General features: G+C 46.8%; 1 protein-coding gene across 3 annotated transcripts in view; it reads right to left on the reverse strand.

The window, feature by feature from the left end:
• Positions 1-2,564: 2,564 nt before the first annotated feature.
• The window catches only part of LOC105279805 (protein apterous), a 33,635-nt gene continuing 14,862 nt past the window's right edge, over positions 2,565-21,337 (reverse strand). For all 3 annotated transcript variants that reach the window (XM_011339843.3, XM_020031831.2, XM_011339842.3), the window contains exons 4-6: positions 7,993-8,522; positions 6,048-6,262; positions 2,565-4,222 (exon numbers count right to left, since the gene is read on the reverse strand). In XM_011339843.3, coding sequence (XP_011338145.1) covers positions 4,013-4,222; positions 6,048-6,262; positions 7,993-8,522 — 955 coding nt within the window. In that variant the 3' untranslated portion in view covers positions 2,565-4,012. The remainder of the gene's footprint in view (positions 4,223-6,047; positions 6,263-7,992; positions 8,523-21,337) is intronic.

Below are 21,337 nucleotides of genomic sequence, written 5' to 3' on the forward strand. Positions count from 1 at the left end.
ATGATTTCCATAGACTTTTCATAATGTAAAAACTATTTATGGGATCGACATGTATCGATTGTGAAAAGCTCTTCTCCTGATATTGATCCCGATATCAGTTTCAGAGAGAGATATCCAGAGAACCCAGAAATATTTTCGATACTCGATCGAGACTGAATAAGGGACAAACTGATCGCGCGTGTTCCAGTCACATTCAAAGATCGTTCATTTTCAAAGCCGATGAGGCGTGACGCAGGGCGACCGAAGGATTCCTAGATCCCCGTGGCCGATGCCGAGGCTCGTTTACCCACTGTCCACTGACCGGTTCCAGGATCGAGATACCGATAACGCGGATGATCGATGCCGGACTATACGCGGACAGAAAATCGTCGATGACAGTGCGACGGTGTCGAACATCCACGACGTCTCATTTACTTCGTCGAATGCAACGGCCGACCGTTCGTGGCAGCGATCGTGTCCTCGTGAATCCTCCGCGGGACAGGACTGCAGCCACATCATCGCGAAGAGAACGTCCTGGCAAACATCGTATATCGTCGAAGACGTCTTCGAAATACACGCAAAAAGTGTATTTGCTTCGATAGGATTACGAACATTGTATGAAAATTAATTAGTTGAGAACGGAGTTAATTAGATGAAACAAAATCAGCGATTTATCGGGTAGGCGTTATAATACTTTATAATACTTGACGTTTTGACAGCTAACGATGATGTATAGAAAGACTCGGGTAGCTTGAGGCTGGAGAATCCGTAAACGTTAATTTCAACATAGTTGTGTACGCGACAAACGAAAACGACTTGTTTTCCAGAAGTAACGAGACTTGAGCTTGTCGTTCGTATTTCCTCGTCGCCGATGTGTGACGCCACGCTGCCGCTCCTTTTATCTCCCGTCATCCTTTTTTAGCTTAGAAATCCGACGAATAATCGCGAGCTGAAATCGCATCGGCGCGCTCGCTATGCGTCCTGAATGCAGCCCGATGCATATTGCATGGCCGGAGGAAAGCCGTTTGCCGCTCGCGTCGCAATCCCGGTGTGTGAACGCGGAGTTCTTTTAGAAATCAGAACGGGGCGACGTTAGCGAAACGACATTTATATGGACTTTTCAAAGCCTGACGGATGGAAAGGGGGCAGTGGCCCGAACAAATAGAATCTCAGCGCGCGTGGCAAATAAATAGGCACATAAATCGGCCTGTTAAAGGCCTTTTCTTTTTCATCACTTGCCTCCGATTATGAGACTATTACATCACGGAGTATAATTATATGCACCTAATTAATATGAGATTCTTCTCGCATTGTTACGTTGCTACAGGAAGCCACAAAGTAACATTTATTTTTATATTTTTCTTGTAAATCTTACAATATACGCGGATGAAGTGGCTCATTTTATGCTAAATCCAGCGATTCAGGTGTTTTTTGCATCGCGCTCCTTCTCACGAAGAACGAACGGACATAAATCGGTAACGACATAATGGACCGGCAAAATGCAGATGTTTACGATGCTTCGTAATGGATATTCGTGCGAGCTACCGTGGGGGAAGAAATGGAAAGAACACGTAATTTGCGACGGCTCTGATATCCAGTCTTGCGTAATTCAGTCTGACGCGCTGGACATGATTTCAGTTTTAATGGTCACGGCACGCACGTCACATTTTCATAGCTCTGCATAATCGGCCCATTAAATCATCGACGCTGCAGCGTCGGGAGATCTACGGATGCCGCGTGTCGCCGGTCCCGATGGACAGAAGCCTGAAAATAAGATGAGAGGCATGAATTACGCGAGTAGGAACTGTTGTCGCTCCTCCTCCTCCCGATTTTGCATTAATAATGCGCTCAGATATATTGCTACACTGAGACAACACCTTGCGTTTTAAAATAATCGTTCTCTCGTCAGTTCGGTGCACGCAAGACTTATGCGATTAGGATTTATGCCATAACGCTTCAGTCCTGCGACAGTACCTTCCTCCGAGGGTGTCCGAAGTATAATGTCATTTTGAAATGTTGGACCGATAAATCAAGTTTCACGTAATACTCGGCGCGCGTGTATAAATGGAGCACGATGGGATACTCCGCCATTATCTCTGGTCAGTGAATCCAGTTAACCAACTGGCAAGACAAGACGGACATTGTTGCGCCGGTTTTTGTCAGGTGAAATTCTGGTTCACCATCGCGGTTTGCACGCCACCGTGCGACTTTCCATTGCGTCTCCTTCGTGGAAAGTCGATCTCGGATCTCGGATTCTGTTGTCGAAAGCTGACTCTAAGAATTCCATGGGATAATGCACTTCTCAATCTACTTCATATCCTAGACAAAAAGCGCGCATTAAACGAAGTGTTCTCTTTTAAGTCACGCGCAAAATTATTTAATATTTAATTAGCATCATTAATGTTTCCTTAAAATTTTGTAAAAACTGTTATGTAATGCCTAATATAATATAACTATTTTTACATCCACAAATAATAAATGCATTCCGAATAATCTCTAAGCTTGATCAGTGTCACTTACCATCTTGAAAGAACATTTGGGAAACGGAGAGAGAGAGGGAAATACATAGAGAGACACGCACAACATATATTGTCAAAATATATTCAATGAAAAAATGATCTTGCAAAAATTGGACAATTCTTCCGTATCGTTACAAGGAGGACTACTAGTAGGAGCAATAATAACAGTAGTCCTGCGTATCGTCATTACTATTATTACCTCTCGCCTAGAGAAGCACGACCGCTACCGAATGCAATTAATAGGGCCCTACAACCTATAGCGGTGCCTTAAGGAACGTCCTTTATTTACAATAACCGTCGAACCTCCGTGTGTTATCTCTGGTTCTGTGTGTCTTGCGGTCTGATCTTTTGAGCAATAATGTACAATTATAATAACGCCGAGAGCGCGCAGCTCTTTTTATAAATAATTAATATTGTCCCCGTCAAAATCCAGCGTCTCGCATATTCGATGGAGTGTCAACAAGAGTTTAAGAATCCATCCAGAATAAATAAAAAAGTAAAAACTGGCAAGGTAGCAACTTTCGGAGAGATCTTGATTTGTTACTTTTTTATTGATTTCGTTATTTTTAATTTGTATTATGACATTTGTATTATAATTTTATTGCTTTGTAAATTAAAAATGATCAATATTGCATGGCTGGAAAAAAGCATTTAAGATAATTACGTCACAAATTACATCATGTCTGAAACAGGAATGGAAAAAATATAAGCTGTAAACAAGAAAAAAAAGTATATGATATTAATTATTATCTTCGTATAATCAATAAATTGATTCACAACATTTCAACGCAATAATAATCGACACTCCTCGAACGTTAAATAAATCCGTGAAAGGAACATCGAATTCCCTTGCTTAAGGATGTCGACGATTTTGCGAGAATCCTCGAAACACTGAATTTTCACAGCACTGGTAATGTTCGCGATCCTTAATTAGGCTTAGACGAATAAATAGATCTCGTTACTAATTACATTACTTTCAACACGAACGACTTTAGTATTCTGCGACGGTGCGCCGCAATTCGAGCTACAATAAATACAACGATTCTATTTCGATTAAACGGATCCACGCATCGGCATATTCGTGCCGATCTCTCACATCTCCTAGATTCAGCCATTCGGAGCGAAGCGAGCAACCTTAAAGAAACGAATTTTAAGATTGCAGGATAACAAAAAATTCTTGAAATTTTCGTCTAAAGACCCCGATTCGACCGAGCGATCGGTGCTTTCGAACGACGTTCGAAAACGTGAAATAATATATAAAAAAGCAAGGAAATGCGAATCCCGCTTCGTACCTGATTTTCGCTGATCGTTCATTTCCCATTCGAACTATCGACATAGCGGAAACGTTATTTTTTTACAACACGTTTCAATTATTATTCACAATACATCGGTCTCGCGCACTCGCAATCTCGCCGCGCGATCGATTGTCCAGCAGAGCAAGCGTTCCGATCATCCCTATTGGCTAGGACGAGAACGCGACGCTAGTCAGGAAGGATGAACCTGGACCTCAAGGATCACGCGCAATCCAGGGAACCCAAAGACGCGGGACTGTGTCCACCAAGGACAAAGGACGGACTCATCGGCGGTCCGCCACTTCCGGTGCTGTTCCCGTAAAGCTCAAGGTCACCGAGGCTACCACCGTCCACCCCACTGTCGCATTTGTCCGATTTACCCTCCTTCAGCACCATGCGCCGCCATTTTGCTCGCGCGTTCTGGAACCATACCTGAGAACAAGACAAGTCGAGGACTTCAGCCGTTACGTTCAAGTCGAAATCGTCGCAAAGTTTGCACGAGCAGCGCTCCTTGACAAACCCTTGTTTGTGTTTGAAGTAGATGCAATTAAATAAAAATAAAAAACAATAAAATAATGTTTTAAGAAACAAATAATAATAATATCGCAACATTCGCGCGCATATAAAAATTTCTCAAGATTTTGTAATCAAAGTAGATTCCAATCATAAAGCTCGAGTTGTCTGAATAGATACGTCGCCATTATGCCATTTACGTTACGCAAGGAATTCGCGAACACTATGTCTTGTCTATTGCATCCGCAATTTCCGCGCAACATTAGACAATTTCTTATTGCACGATCACGCGCGCGCACACACGTACGGATCACGCGTGTTACAGAAATTTCTTTCATATTCACATAGATGAAAGACGGGTGCAATCCACGTCGCCATTTTCAAGACAGTCTCCTCCCCCGCGACGAAAGAACTCGCAGAGGTCGGCGCGACTCGTGTGTTTCCCCTTCGAGTACGTGAGCGGACGCGCGCGCGCGCGAGCCGCCAGCAAGTATTCGTGCGTCTCGCGATCAATATCAAGCAAGATGGCGACCAAGAACCCTATGAATACAATAGTAGCCACCTCCAACCCTCTCCTTTGGCCTCCACGAATGAACGCAGAAGCGGGCGCAATGTAACGAAATGACTGTTATACGGAAGGCGAGAGAAACATGGCGACGACTCCGCGCAATATTTGATATTGGATCTCTCTAAAATTATATCCCAGCTCGATAACCATTCGGAAATCTCTTAGGCTTCCGATTAGAATTCTGATTTGGTGTCAAACTCTGATTTGTTAAATTCTCGTATCTGAAAATTTTGTTTTTCCATTGCTTCGAGTTATGTATGAATCCTGCAAATCTGGAACTTCTAAATTTTGGGACTTTAAAAATACGAGCTTTTGCAATTTTTGTATGTTGATATTTTAGAACATAGATAACTGAGATCCCTGATTACAAATAAGAACATGATTAAATCTCCAAGTCTTTAAATCTCTAATTGTAGCTCTCGAAAAAATGTAACTTGGATATGTAAAGTACGAAACTACTCTAACAGGATCTATACTTTCACCCAAATCGTTCAAACCATCCCATTTCACCTCGCTTCCTTCACCTTTAAATCCTCAATGTCTCCTACACCCATTTGACCACCCTTTTCACCCCAAGCGCTCCACGCTTCACAAAGGAGCGCGCGAAACTTTCGTAACAGCCTAATAATTTAACGGTAGTGGGTTAACGAGAGCAAGCCGGCGCGGGCCCGACGTTACGACGAAACTTAGCCGCCTGCCGGGGGTTTTGACTGTCTCCGGATTGACGCCGGCTCGTAATTACGGAGAAAGGCCACAGCTCGCGTCGACGGAAATATCGCTCCGTTCCGCGCGGTTCTTTTAACTTCGCAGCCACGCCGTGCGCGTCACACTAATTGGGAGAGGAGCGCGTGTCTCTACGCGGCTCGCGTACGCGCGCACGTGAATATTTTTATAGGGTGCACCCTCTCCAAGAGAAAAACGAGGGACGCACAGACCGCGGCAAGAACCACCGGCTATCCATCTTTGGATTTTCTTTTTACGACTTGCGCTCGCGTTTGCGGGCGCGCCGCAATCGTACTTGTGTTTGCAGTGATTTATCAACATTCGTAAATTGAATCTGCTCGGTAATATTAGCTACATAGCTAGAATTTAAAGTTATATAAGGGATATTCATTCAATTCAAAAGAAATTAACCTACGTTCCAAATTATCAATCAAATAAATAAATTCCGCTTACCTGCAGCACCCTCTTCGGCAAGCCCGTTTTCTGGGAAAGCTGCTTGAGGTCCTTCGCGTCTGGATTATGATTGACCTGGAAGTAGCCCTTCATCGTCCTCAACTGATGGTGCTTAAAGCTCGTCCTCATTCGCTTCGTTCTACTATTGGAGCCGGGCATGCCAGGAGTTCCAGGACCTCTGCCGAATGGCATATCTATGTAATCCGCATTCAGGTCTGCAACACGAATCCGGATAGCGCCGTTATGAAACTGGGTAAACTTGAAGACGTCTAGTATTAAAATCCAAGTTTGTCGCGGAGTTTGCATTAATCTTTGAGAAAAGTTGACGCAGCAGAAAAATAGCAATGCGCTTGAATTTATTCGTGCCACTCTTTTGCCTTCCGCCAGGGCCAGATATTGATGATGACATTGACAATATCATCCTCTTAGACAGGAAAAAGCAATAGATCGCTGCGCCAGAATGAGGTATCGTGTCTACAAACTATTTGCCGCATAGAGTTGTAATTGGCCGTGTATCCAGCGGCCTTTCGCGTATACTATCGCCGTCCTCCCTCTAGCCCGCCTCTCGCACACGAGGAGCTAATGAGTTGTTGATACGCATCAAACAGCGTTAGAACTCGCTTCCGTCGGTACATCGCGTTGCCTCGGCATGACTCGAAAGCCAAGCCTGGCCGATAGCTTTATCCAAGCTCGGCCAATCTTTCCGGAACAACCGCGGATCGTTCGACGACCTGTGAAGTAAACTATCAGCTGGAAAGATTGAAAGAAAGCAATTTGGAATATCTCTCATTGAGTAGAATCTCGTAAGCGATGCTGTTTATGATTTCTTTATTACGAAAGCATAAATTACGAACGAGTTTTCGGAGACGTATCCCAATCTGACGACACGGATTCATTCACTGCTCGAGTTGACATCAATCGCACGGGTTTCCTTGCTAAACAATTAATACGAGAAATCTGTACGAGGCGTTTATTCGCGCGCGAGATCGCTTGCTTCGAGCTACAACGATAACTCAGGTGCAATTACCAAACGCACGGTCATTTATCCCGCCTCGAAAGCGTGGATCGTCGCAGCCCTTAGCAACGGTCGTAAAAAATTGCCGGCATGATCCACGATAGATCAGAGACCAGCTTGTGGTACCAGGCGATCACCTGCACGCTGCTACGATCCTTTTTCACGACGACACGGCGACATCGAGCGACCTCCTCCAGCGCGACGGAAAGGAGGGGGAGGGAGACGACGAAAAGGAACAGCGAGAGAAGGTGGCAAGTGGAAGCTTCGAGGTCCGGCAGTGGTTCTTCGGCCGAAACCAGCTGGGAACCAGTTGTTCCCACGATCGGTCAACAATCAGGAATTAAGTTCTCGGACGACTGCCGGCGAGCGAGTCGCCCACGCGGCGAGCACGACGCAACGCGTACACGCTTTGTTGGAGAATTCGATTCGGGAATTTATGTCGCGCCGACAAATTTTATCAGGCTTCGGTGGCAAGCATCGCGCGCGCCCACGCACACCCGTAAATCACGTCGGGAGCACGGTCATGCGTTCCACCCGCGAGGCGCGATCGGAGGTCGCCTCTCACGAGAACGGCGACAGATCTGGACCTCAGATCTCTAGGCACTCGGATTTTTCCAAGTTTCGAACTGTCTGGTTGCTTTATAGGACCGTGAGACTTAGGCATCTTGGCACACCGTGAGTTGGAAACGGTCAAATATTTATGAAATTTGAAAATTAAAAAATTCTGAAGTTTGAACGTTAACGAATTATCTCAAATTTAAAAGAGAAAATTTTAATAATTAAATTGTTAAAACTGTGACTTAGGAATCTCAGAATTCGGTAGCTCTTTCCATATTTCCCAGCTGTCGCACAATCTTTTTTTGACTGACACGATAATTAAAGTTCTCTTTTCCCTGTTAAAGTCCTTATTATGAAGCTCTTGAAACTCACCAAGACTCGCAGTCATAGCTTCGAGATCCTTGGGTTTCCTCTTCCTGGGTCTGCCCTTTTGCCTGGGTGGCGGGACCACAGTGGCGGCGCCGTTGAAGTAGGGCACCTTGGGAGGTGAGGACGCATCGGGTACAGAAGGCATAGAGGGCTGCAAGGGTACCGGACTGACGTGACTGTGAGGGTGTTGGGGATGCATCGAGTGATGAGGATGCGGCGGCGCGTGATGATGGTGATGATGATGATGAAGGAACTCGGGAGAGGGGAAGGGCTGGCCAGGATAATGCGGCCCGGGGTAGACCGGGACCGGCGGGCTCTGCGCCGGATGCAACTCGCTCCCCATCTCGTAGTGCAGCCGGCAAAGGACGGCGCCGTCCCGCATGCCGAACTGGTCGCCCTTCGTTAAGGGCACCGCGCACGCCGCGCACGAGAAGCAGCGCACGTGGAAGACGAGCTCGCGCGCGCGCATCACCAGCTCGGACGACAGGATCGCCGCTTGGCAGCGCGCGCACCGCTTCATATTGCCAAACATCCTGCAAACAGAACGGAGAAGAAATCAATATTATACCGCAATGCATGTCGAATGTACTGAATAAATTGAGTGCAGTTTGCATTATTTTATGTGCGTGTTTATATTGTAGATATTCGCGTGTATGTTTTGCAAAATGTTTGTATATTAAAACAGCATGATATCATATTATAAAAATTATACTAAATCGATCTAAATTGTTTGCTATTATCTCCTTATAAAACTTTTTAAACCATTAAATGCCGCGCGCAATTGAATAATCGCGACACTAACAGTGTATTTATGCCACTTAAGATTTAACATACCAAAGAGCAGAAGAAATTACGTACGTAATGTTATACAGGTCGACGGAGAACCCCGTATCCCCCGATGTATCTCTCGCATCCAATTAATCAACGAACGAAGAAATAATCCGCACGAAAATAAACCTGATCGCGCGACGCTGCATCGTGTTATCCTGTATGAACACATTCCGCACGTCCGACTGCTATCGCATCGCGATATCCCCCGATATCAACGTCCCCAATAGAGTTCCGTTAAAGAGAGAGTGGAGACGTCGAACGACGGACGAGGAGCGAGAAAAAGGCGCAAAAAACGTAAAGGAAAAAAGCAAAGGAGGAAAAGGAGGCGACGGGGGGAACGTGCACGTCGGCTGATATCGCGGAGGCCGGAGGCCGCTGGATATACGTATGGTGGCCGCGCGGAGAGGCAAAAGGGCGGAAAGAGAAGAGAGAGTATACCGATGCACCGGGCGCCGTGACATCGCTACTGCATTAGCGGCACCCTGCAGTCTCCATTACCGGAGCCGGTCGACTATCTGGCCGACAACCGCGCCGCGGCTACCTACCTAACCACTTATCTCGCTCCGCGCCTTCCAAATATATTACCTCCCCGCGCACCCCCTACTAAAGAACCTAGATAAAGACGTGGCCGATCTTATAACGCCGATCCTCTTGGAGCCGGTCCCGCGGCCCAAGCGTATACGCGCGTATACGCGCGGCCCTTTACGACACGTCTCCCAGGCCGGTCCAGGCCGCCGCGCTGGGCCCGGGATCGGAAATGGATATTTTCGTGACGATGGAATAAAACGTGCGACACGCTCGCGCGTCTCTCCTCCCTCGATTAGGGAGAGACGCACTCGGATCCCATACGGTCCTCAAATCTCGCAGGCTCCTTTAGGTTCTTAAACACTCACGGGTGTGGGATATTTGATGCCTGAATTATTGACACGTTGGACTTTGGTTCTTCTGTTAGATAAAAACGTAGGAATCTGTCTTATCAGTTTTATGTTTCTAATTGATTAGACAACTGAATCATCATGACAGATTCTGAGAGATCTTGGGATTGTGCATATTCTCACCTCCTAAAATATTCAACGTGAGAATCTCCAGATTGTCGAAGGAACGATTACTGCTCAGAGCTTCTTCGAAATATGTTTGCAATCGCCGCGAGCCAAGTTTCCACAGATTAGGAGATATCAATGAGAATAGAATAGACGAGAACAAAGGGAGGATGTGCATGCATATCATAAAATGGCATCCGCGATAGAATCTGCGTGATTAGAAAACGAAAAGATGCGGAACAATTATACGAAAAACGAGATTGGTATCATCATCATTTATACTCAATGCAAATGAAGGATTACGAGACTCATCACGTCAATTGAGCGCAACGAGAATGCTACACGCGAATAACATGAGTAAACGTGTGCGCGGCTTACTAACAAATTTGTTAAAAAATCAAATTTGGTTTCTCCTCAACGTTAAAGGAAAGCTGAACATATGAAGGAAGGAAGTGAAAATGAAAGGTGCGATTGAAAGTGCACAGAAGGAAATGATCCAAAATGGTGATGCTACCGTCACAAAGGGAGGATATCCTTTTTGGTGGCAGCTCAAGAGCGGAAGAAAATCGTAAATTCGGAGGGCTGTTTGTAAGACCGAAGCCTAATCTGCGGGATTAACCGCGGCAAGTCTCTCGCTCTTTCGAGGGTCTCTTGACTCGGGACACATTGTTATCGTCTCTGATCCTATTGACTACCCCGATCTCAATGGACCGATGACCACGGATGCGGTTCGTCTCCAGCGGTGTAACAGCGCATATTTTTACCTAATCGGATCTGTCGTTCTCTAGTTGGCTAATCGAGCGAGACACCGCGCAAACGGATAACTCCGCCCAACAAAAATTGAAAGTGAACAATACGTGAAGACGATAGATACTTGAAACCTAAAAAGCAAGAAAATTCGGAAACGTCATTCAAAATACATTACTAAGCATCTGAAAATTCAATAAGATGTCTTGTAAAACATATACATGTTGTTCCAGTTCAATAAAATTACAGAGAAAAATCGAAGAACGTTAACAAGCATTTACAAGATAATTTAGCAGTTTCGATGCTGGGTGTCTCCGAAATAATAAATCGCAATCTACCATTTATTCCGCAAATTTGAGGCAGATTTATCTCAGAAATTCAACCGGGCAACTTCCCTGTCACCGATATATCTTCAACAAGCGAATTCTTCTCGTTCCCTGGCGGAGTAATTCACGTCGGTAGGCTGTATAAAAGCGGGAACACATGACGTAGCGTGAAACGGCACGAGAGACATTGTGACATGACGCATAACGCGCACCAAAGCTCTCACAGGCGAGCCGTGTTGCCCTCAATCCCATAAAACATTCTTCCCCCTATTTACTCTCCTCGGGCGAAACACCACACCCTATGCGCCTTCACGGGCCGACCAACCAGGCAACCGACTAACCATCGCAGGTAAACGAAGCCGGCGATCGGGACGAGGCCGACCGAAATCCGCAGACTTCGCCCCCCCGCCGGACGCGACCTGGAGGCGGTTTTCGGGACCTTTCGTCACCTCCGAGGCCCGTCGAGCCGGATGAATGAATCGGGCCCCGGGAACGACCTCATTCAAGTCTCCATCCCCGGCCCGGACGGGGGGAGAGGCGGGGAGGCGCGACCGGGCGGACGCCCGCAGAGTTTTACAAGATGCGCCATATGCGATACATTATTATACAATGCGAGAGTGCGCGGTCTACACAAGAGCGGTCGCCCTCGTTCCGAGGGAGGGAGGGAGGGGAAAAAAAGCGGCGGAAATCCTTTATGGAACCTCGCGCGAGCGCGAGCGGCGGCGGACCGCTCGCCGTGCGTTCGCACACTCGGACCACGTGGACTCGGCCTTTTTCCTCTTTCTTCTCTGGCTCTCCTTCCCCTCATTTCGGTTCTTTCCTTCCCGAGCGAGCCCCGCTTCGCGCCGCGCGAGAAACGCCGCTGCGCTTTCTTTTCTTCCGGGAGGGAAGTTGCGCGAGCGCGCCGCCGAGGTTTCTCATGTGAGGATCGCTCCCGAAACGGCCGTTCGCGACTTATCTTCACAATTCTTTGCTCATTTTTCCAATTGTCGCGGCCGCGGGGCGACAATCGGCGCTCGGAATTCACTGCTAAACGACTTCCGCGTTCTCGTGAAGAGACTCGTTCGCCGCCGAGAGGAGCGAGACTTCTCTCACGCGCGGATCTCAAGTCCGATCTGCGCGTTCAGGCTCGTATTTTACGTAATATTTGACGCGTACGAGGTGTGCGGCGAAAGTATCGGTACGAAGGCGCGTGATTACGATATCGAGACCCGATACGGCGAAAGCACACTTGGCGTCTTTAATCCTGCCGCACGTCGGTCTCATCGTCCGCGTATCGGCGATGTGTCGCCGTCGCATTTCTCAAGCCGCTCAGGCGCATTTATCTCGCGCGCCGCGCCACAATCGGCGGATCTGCGCCGATTAGATCTGCGCCGCGGTTATCGTCAGATGCATTAATTGCAGTGCAACCGGGGGAATTTCCACTCAGCGCAGCGCTCTCTGCGCCCGACGGCCTTTATCGTGAAAATAATAATTTACGGCATCGGTCGTCAGGCAAGGCCGGGTCGCTTAATCCCCGAACGCGCGCGCGGAGAAACGGGTTGCCGGCAGAAATGTAGAGAGACCGTGGACACGATACATGGTGTCCCGAAACACAGACGTAATCTCGTCCCGGACGGCGGACGGTCATTCTTCGCGTAATTTTAGCTCGAACCTTCCTGCGGAACAAATTTAAGCGGAGGACTCAGCTAAATTCTATTCCTCCCATAAATGTATGAATGTCAAGCGTTATAAATGATTCGAAGTGATAACTTGCGTTCCTGATCGAGCTTGCATCAATAATCACTGATAATGCAAGGAATCGTGAGAAAAATACGCGTAATGTGTAATTTGCGCTTCCCGTGTAGTATCAGACTGATGATATTCACGTGGATGATGATATATCGACGGCGTGGATCTTGATGGTGTTTAAGCTGCCATTTTACGTACGCGGAGTCCATCCTAACGGTACCTGTATCGACAACTATTTATATTAGCAGCAGCGTTAATCAATATTAACGCAGCTTACGATGAACGCACGCGTGAATAAAATGTCCTCGCTATCGGGAATCCGCTACGAGTGCTCGTTATTCAAAATTAAATTCTCGCATGTCGCACATGGACACTGCGTATGTGGCGAGCACATGTACGAATAGATATCGCCAGACCTTCGTATCTTTTGGACGCTGACTAATACGACAGAGACACGACACCATAAAGCGCCTACAGAATCTGTATCAAGGTCGCCAGCCATCTTTACGGGATTGTCTGCGCCGCGATAACGTCCGCGGAGCATTTCTGCCTCGCCTTCCGGTCCCAGAGATCCGAGACCTCGTCAGGTCCTCGTCAGGCACTTGGTACTTTTCACACGTTCGAGGATTTCTAGAGGCCCAGCGAACCCGAGAGACATCCCAAGACTTCAAGTTTCGAGGATCTTGAGAAGACTTTCGGATCACTGAAAGAATATTCTGTGTATCGTTGTTGCATATCGTTATCCACATGCTTGCTGTCGTTTATTCGTTACGTATACGTTGTCCATCGTGACCGTCATTAGTAGCATATTCCCAACAACCAAAGAATCGTGAAAATCGTCGCTGTCAGCGAGTAACGCGGTCTTAATAGCGGACAAGCGCGCCTGCATGTATCGCATTATTAACGATACGCGCTCGCCGGAAGTGCCGGTAAGCAGAAGAGAAAGAGAGAGAGAGAGAGAATGAAAGCGAGAAAGAGAGAGAGACAGAGAGGGCTGATGAATGATTTTCGCGTTAATCCCCAGCGACCGTGCGCACCAGCGCCGGGTTCTTCACGCGGGGTTCGACGCTCGTACGTACAAGGTGGGTCCGGTCCCCGCGTGCGCGCGCGCACTCGATTTTTTCGCTTTTCCCCCCGTCGCGCGCGGTCGAGCCCAGCTACCACTCCTCGCGGGTTTTATTTTATGAATAATGTAGCGACAGCCTGCGGACGCCGGTGCCCGCAACGCTCGCGAGCGCGCCGGACACACGCTGCGCGTGGGACGCTACGTGACTGCTGCCGGCACCGCTTCGCATTAATCTAGATCACGACGCTATATCGCCGGCCGCCTTCTTATTGGCATACCAACGGCGACGATCGGACCGGCCCTTCGACAGCCGATGTATATGTGATACGTCGCGAGATCCTGACGTTACACCCTCGTTCTCAACCCGATGACTCTTGGATTGTCAGACGCCTAGCTCTCTTTTAGGCCCTCTTCTCCTATCTCCGCTCCCAAACTTTTGAAAAACTCACAATGTGGAGAATTTCATGGATTACGCTTATTGATGAAGAAGTTGAAGGACTTTATCGAAAATAAAGTTTCTACCTTTCAAGTCAAGTGGCAGCGTTGGATTTTTCGTTTCATTATTACTGCCGAGCGACTCTTGGTTGCTCGAGTTGAATTTTACGACTCATACGAATCCTAAGGAGTATCTATGCTCCTTTTACAAGGCGGAAGCTCGCCCTCCATTCCACCTTCGCCGCAGCCAGCGCAGAAACATGACTCCGAGCTTCATCCTCCACGATTCCCGACTTAACTTACCTGCGACGCTAACCGAACGACTAGCGGCGATTTACCAACGCGAGAAGCGGTCTCCAATACTTGTACGAGATACGCGGCTTTACACGGAGGTGGCGGACGCGCGAATTTATGCTTCCGCGATTGGGGACAATCCTGTAAGATACCTCATCGGACATTGTAATAGATGTGGGGAAATTACAGGGTTGTAATTTATCCGGAATATGGCTTATGTGTTCACCACTGATGCGGCTGTGCGTCTTGAGCGTAATTTATAACACTACTTGGAAAACGACAAGCGAAAGAAGCTTCTCTCATTCTGTAAGAATCGCGAAGAATGCGAAGGATGGTCTCATAATTCTTATGAAACATTTCTCGTCGAAATCTTGATACTGAAAACTGCGAGACGGACATTTTGAAAAATATGAAAATAGATAATCTCAAATTTTTGATCTTTGAGTTTCAGAAAGCGATCTCTTACTCCGTTAAAAGATCGAACAGTTGAGAAACTTTGCAGCTCCAATTTTCGAAAACGTCTGAAATTTTCCCGAAATTAGGAATATTGAATGTCTGAAAAATCAAACAACCGCATTCCTCGTCTGCCGGGCCGCGCTACTTACGTAACTTCCCTTCGTAACGTCGTAAATTCCCGCTTGGTTTACGGGGACCTTACGCCGAGGTGCGCGCACGCGCGTCTGCACGATGTAACCTACACGTGGGATTACAAAGTCCACGGGGCTCGTAAGTCACGCGCACCGGCAATCTCCGGCTGTCCATCTTGCATGCGGTGGCTCGCACAGCGGTAACGCGATACTTTCGCGGGGGATGGTTTATGCGGCGACACTCGCGGTCCTCTCCAGCGTTCGCGGCGAGTGGCCGCGCGTGTGACCTTGGCAGGTCCCATGGGGGAAAACGCACCCCCTGCCGGGATACGCGCCGAATCCCTCGGCGAACATGGCGATGAGCGACGACCGACCACTCGTAAAAACCACCAACGAATTCCCGCCGAGACGCGTGCAGAACGAAGTTTATGTCTGCGAAAGCGGAGGCTCTTTCCTCCTCCCTCTTCATCTCCTTCGGACCGAGTCTCTTTTCGTTATTCGTTACAAATTTGAGGAGTGATTCGATAAACCGAAGACACAGACATATTTCTTGCTCCTAATAAAAACCAAAACAGGAAATTTCTCAAAATAAATTTAAAAGTTGGTATAATTACACTATAATGTAGTTTTAAATTCATGAATAATATGTATTTCTTAGGTTTACATAAAAGTCAGCACGTGAGTCTAAAAATAGGATTTTCACTTAAGCATGAAAATTACAGTTACTCAACATTTCCGCTCTTTGCTTCTTACATCTCACGAACAAAATAAACTAGACACTTCATGACGCGAAATCTTCGACGTAATAATCTCGTAATGTGAAGTTACGTAACGTGTTAAATTCCGCATAGCGTAAGAGGAACGTGAGGAACAGCGCGACGCCGATTGCGACGTCGAAGTATATCCGCTCGTGGCTCTTGTATCACCGCGTTTCGCCGAAATTAATTCTGCAAGGGTGTCTGGTGATGCGGACGGACAAACGGATGCTAGCGGGGCGCCATTGTCCGTGAATCTGATAACGCGGGCTGGTACATCGTCGACGGAAGGAGCCGTCGTTCGCATTCTCTTCAGTGATGCATGAAGTAGGGCCCCGCGCGTGCAGGTGTCGCCGTACAAATACGCCCTCCTCCCCCTATCTCATGAGATCTACTACATCGGGGTATCGCACCGATCACTCGCGTCCTGCCATCCGTAATAAAGAGACTAGCCGTGTTCTCCAGCTGGGCGGACATAATTCACTCGTCGAGAACTTCCAGAGGAGAATCCTTTACACTTGACATCTTAACTCGAAATGATCCCCATCGTTCATGAGAACTGTTTATGCCTTGAGAGTTGTTGATGCGAGTATTCTCGATAAAAATTTGAATTTTTCGAAATTTTGAAGACGGATGTGCTTTAAGTCATGTTACTGGAAATATAATATTCCGGAAGATCTCATGGCATTATTGTTGTGTGTTCTTTAAAATTCCAACAAAGCAAGAGCTGTTTCTTGTCGTATTCTTTTTTTTCTGGTAAAGTTGTAAATTTAATAAATTACGATTAAAATACAATTGTGCTGGACTTAGCACGCAAATCGGACATTTGTTGCTTTATTTGCATTTATTACTTTTATTACACCAATTGCACCTTCCTGCTACTATTATCTCAAAATCTCATAATTCCAAGATATAGTTACGATAAAAAATTTCCTAGAGTTTTAATATGCTAGAATTTTTAAAGACACGATAACGAAGAGGCTATGCGCGGCGTTACTATGATCCAAGAAAAGGGTCGAGAAATATACTGCGACACCAGAATGGCTACCGATGATGCATGTCTCCGCGATGCGTTACGGTGCGCGCGAGAGTCGCCCGGCCAGTCGTTGCGCGCGTATTATGTTACCCTGCTCGTTCCGCCGTTGCCGCAGCACGTGTGTCGGTCGGCCGAGGTCGTGACTCCGTCGTCATATTTATGTCCCCGACCACGTTTCTCCACCCGAAAGGGGCGCATCGAAATTCCGGGAGGCACTGTGGAGAGATCCGCGCGTCTGATAAGCAAGCCGATAGCTTAACCGTTATTGTTACCGGGATTTAATCATCGCCGAGGGGTATCTTTGTAAGCGTAAGCGACGTCTATATTTCTCGCCGTAGGACTGATCAAGCGACTGATGAAGAAAAGCAAATGGGAATCGTACAAAAAATCAATTTTTTTTAAGCTTGGCTAAACGTTCGAGTCTTCAATTTATCTTTGTTACTTTGATTCTTCGGAATTGTGGGTTTTCAAAACTTAAAATTCTTCTAAACATTACTTTCGGTTGAAATGTTTAAACCTTAAAATTTTCAAGGTCTTGAATTTGAACCGTAAATATCATGGGAAGTTTGTGAAATCCGTATCTCTGAAAAAAAATCTTTTCTACTTTAAAGTTGCGTAGTAAAGTAGCATTCATGGATGCAGCTTGCGTCCTTTTATTGATGAGAACATTGCCAATATTGCTCCTCGTTTTATCGGAATCCATGCGGGTGTAACGAAAGCAAAGTGCTTCCAGTGGGGAAAGTCGCCGGCGCATCTTAATTATAAGGGCTAAATTATGAACGGGCTCCCGGCGCTGAAATATTTGTGTGTTCGTCGGCCGAGGGTTATGGCTCAATTACCACTCGCTATTTCCTTTGCGAGTCGTTGATTTAAGGCGGCCACTTTCTACGACGGAAACAGCGTCCGGCGATCATCGCCAGCGACAGAATTCGCGGAGAACTTGTTTCGCATCCCTTTAACAAGATCCCTCGTGGCTGATAACGATCGTGCAGCCTCGCTCTCGAAAGTATAAGGGGACGTTCAAAAACACATGGAATTATAAGTCTAATAATGTCGCATACCCACCACGTAACGGGCGACGATTATTTAAATCTTTGTATATGCACTAAAACATTCAAGAGCACTCAAGAAATTTGCACTTTTGAACATAAAAGGATCATAAGAACCTTGATGTGTTCTTCAAAGGATAAGAATTAAAAATTCCAAAAATAAAAGATGCTAAAAATTCCAAGAATTCAAGCTATCCTGAATTTAGATATCTCAGATGTCGAAGTCTCAAACATCTTGCAATTCAAAAATGCCCAATCTGAAAAGTTAAGAGTATTCGAACGGCCGATCTTTTAAGGATCAAAGCCTAGTTATCTGTTAAATTAATATCTGAGAAATCGCAGATTTCGCAATTACGTTCATTCTCTCTTTCTTTTCGCCCTCTGCCTTCTTTCCGCTCCGTTCGTTAGCGCTACATAGATGCGGGTGGTAATCGAAGCGTGTCTATACTCTTGATTGCTGATAAATCGCGCTAATGCGTTTAATGAATGGGCAGATACACGAATGCAGATCCGGCGGTATGCCTGAATTCCGCGCACTAGCACGCGGCTGTGCGCTCTTTCTCTTTTTTTCATCTTAAACAGGAAGGTAAATGCACGCGGCCGCGTGCGTCGTGTGCGTTAAGTGCCGCGCGGAAATTAGTAACGAACGAGTGCGTGGCGTGATGATTATCCGACCTGAGGATACCGAGACGATCGAGTAATTTCTGTTACGACTCGTTACGACGAGAGATCAGCGTTGCGCAATAACTGGCGCTGCAATGCGGCGCAGGCGCGAAAATGGACCGCGAACTCGCGAGAACTCGCGAGAACTCGCGAATTGGGTCCAACTGTCGGAGATCCAAGCGCACTTACGGCGCCACGCAGTGGCAACACGAGTCGCGCGGCATGCAGAGTGCATCTACCGCTTAAAGTGCATCCTTGGGACGGTTTGCGGTGATGACGTCGTATATGTACTACGTACATATATTAACTGTTGCACTACGTGTACTCTGTCGTAGTATGTTCGCGGCCGACGAAGCAACGTGCAACGACTGAATTTATCTTCTACGATCTCTATTTAAGTGATGCAACAAAAAGTCGCAACAATATAGAAAAAATCGATATTAAGTTCTTTTAAATTTCTAAGCTTTAAAGTGCGAAATTTTTCTAATAAAATTATCGATATATCGATTATTTTTTAACGAGAGTATTAATTAAACGATCTCCAACTTACATTTTTTTGCTTCTCTGTTTTTCTTTTTATAATCTTTTTATAGTCACGCAGGATGTAACGGCATCAATGTTGAATATCATCAGGGTGGTCGGGGTGCCTCGCAAAATCCGGGGGATTCGATAATCGCACGAGACCAATCAGGACTCCACGGACCCGTCTGGAGTCTCGGCGATCGCCATGTGTAAGGAGTCGCGCGCGATAAATTATGCGTGTCCGGCGTCCCACGTGGTTGCCGGCGCGCGAGTGCGGCCGATAAATAACCGGTGGCGAGGAAAGCGCGAGGGCCGCGTCGTCCCTACACCGGCAATCGGCTTCAACGGCCATCCATAACGAAAATAAACTCGCGAAGCCTATATTCCGGCAAATCCGATCCGACGCATCCTTCGGTGCTCGGAATCGCTGAATAAGTTTAACGACCCTCCGCCATCCCTCTTATCCGTGTGCCGCAATACGAGGTGCAACAGAGTACTTCTAAACTTTTCAAATTCGCCGAAGCTTTCCTCGTGATTCATATTCATTTTACATATTATATTTGAATCATTAAATCCTAAACTATTTAGTTTTTTTAGGTACTCAAGAGGTTTGTAAATTCCGTGGAATTTGGTGCATTTATAACTTTTACAATTTTCGAGACTCGAAATGTTCCACTTTACAATCTTGCGATGCAAAGTTGGAAGTAAATTGCTGTTAAATTCTCGAATATTGTGAATTTTGCATCTAAGGATGAATTCAGAACTTTCGAATTCCGTTTTTCATGCATCAAGTTTCGTGCATCTTTGGAAGTGCAGATTTCTGCAACTTTGTGTTCTTTCATTCACGCTTCGATTAACAGCGAGCGTATATCTCGCGTCGCGAATCGAAGCACGACGAAGAGCACGCTCGAGAAAAATATATCGCGCTGAAGAAAAAGGGTGGAGCAGCGGCTGGACGAGGGGAAGGAGAAGAGGTGCAGGGCAGTCCAGGAAGCTCGTACTTCCTCGGCGTGCAACGATCTCTTTACGGGCAAGCAATTTTTACGACGAAGCCACCCGGGCGGGCCGAACTAACACGCAAGGTGACGAGGTACTTTCGACATGTAACGCGGCGATATTCGCATTCTCTCTCCCGGAAAGTGACTCGTTAAGGCTTTAACAGCCGTCGACACGCAGGGCCATCTTCGGTTAACAATCGGCCGCAAGGTGTACAAATCAAAGAAATGGTGAAGTGCACCGGCCATTCATTTATCGTGAGATCTGCACTTTTGAACTTAACATTTATTTTGTCATTACAATCTTGTTATTTGAAGCAGATTGTTTGACAATTTGTAAAGGTTCTTATAAATAATCCTTGCTATAGGTGCTCTATTACTTTTCCCCCCTAAACAGTTGTTAATAATCTAATATGACCTAATAACAACCTTTTCTTTCTTTTAGACATCGTTTGAACATGTGACCGATCAGTTTCCAATCAGAAAGTGTCTCACAAGAGACAATTTTTTGCCATTTTTCTGACATCCAACTGCCGAGGACCCATCGAATGTTTAACGTCACTATTATTCACTATTATTCGCTCCAGAACATTCAGATGGATACCTTACGGCAGAGCCGAGTTCACCGCACCGCGGAGTCGCGGACGCGACGTCCCCGACTAATAACAGCCGGTCGTCGCGCGGACATACGCGGAGTGCGGACGCGCGTGCATACGAGCCGATCGCGCGCATGCGAAGCGACGAGATAAGACTCCGGGCTAAAACCGTGTCGTGACGGGATGTCTGTGCCGCTGATGTCTGTCTCCCTGTCGGTGTCGGCCTCGTGTGCCGTTGCTGTCGTGTGTGCGCACACTTGGCGAACTCGCGTGCACGAGTGCGCGACGTGTGAACGACGCGACGCGCGTGCACACGCCTCCCGGGGAACGCGCATCGTGTTCCCCGAACACGAAATGCACAAAGTCGCGCTAACGGAAAGCTGAGCGCCGAGCAGAAAACGCTTAATTCGGAAAGCATCTCGAGCGAAAAGCGAAGAGCGAAGAAGTTAACAGAGATTAACAGAAGCGCTTGGCTTTTCCGATTTGTTACGTCTAGCTAACGTTTTATCCCCTCTTATATTTAAATTTCAATTTTTAATTCGAATGTAATGGTGGTCAGGGCGAATCTTTGAAATATCCTACCGCTGCCATCAATTTGTTACGAACGGGGTCGTAGCGTTTTGTATTTTATATTTCCTTGCTTTGCACGTTGAACGCGAGTTCCTCGGCAGTTGG

This window comes from Ooceraea biroi, chromosome 7 (genome assembly GCF_003672135.1).
Source record: "Ooceraea biroi isolate clonal line C1 chromosome 7, Obir_v5.4, whole genome shotgun sequence".
NCBI lineage: Eukaryota > Metazoa > Arthropoda > Insecta > Hymenoptera > Formicidae > Ooceraea > Ooceraea biroi.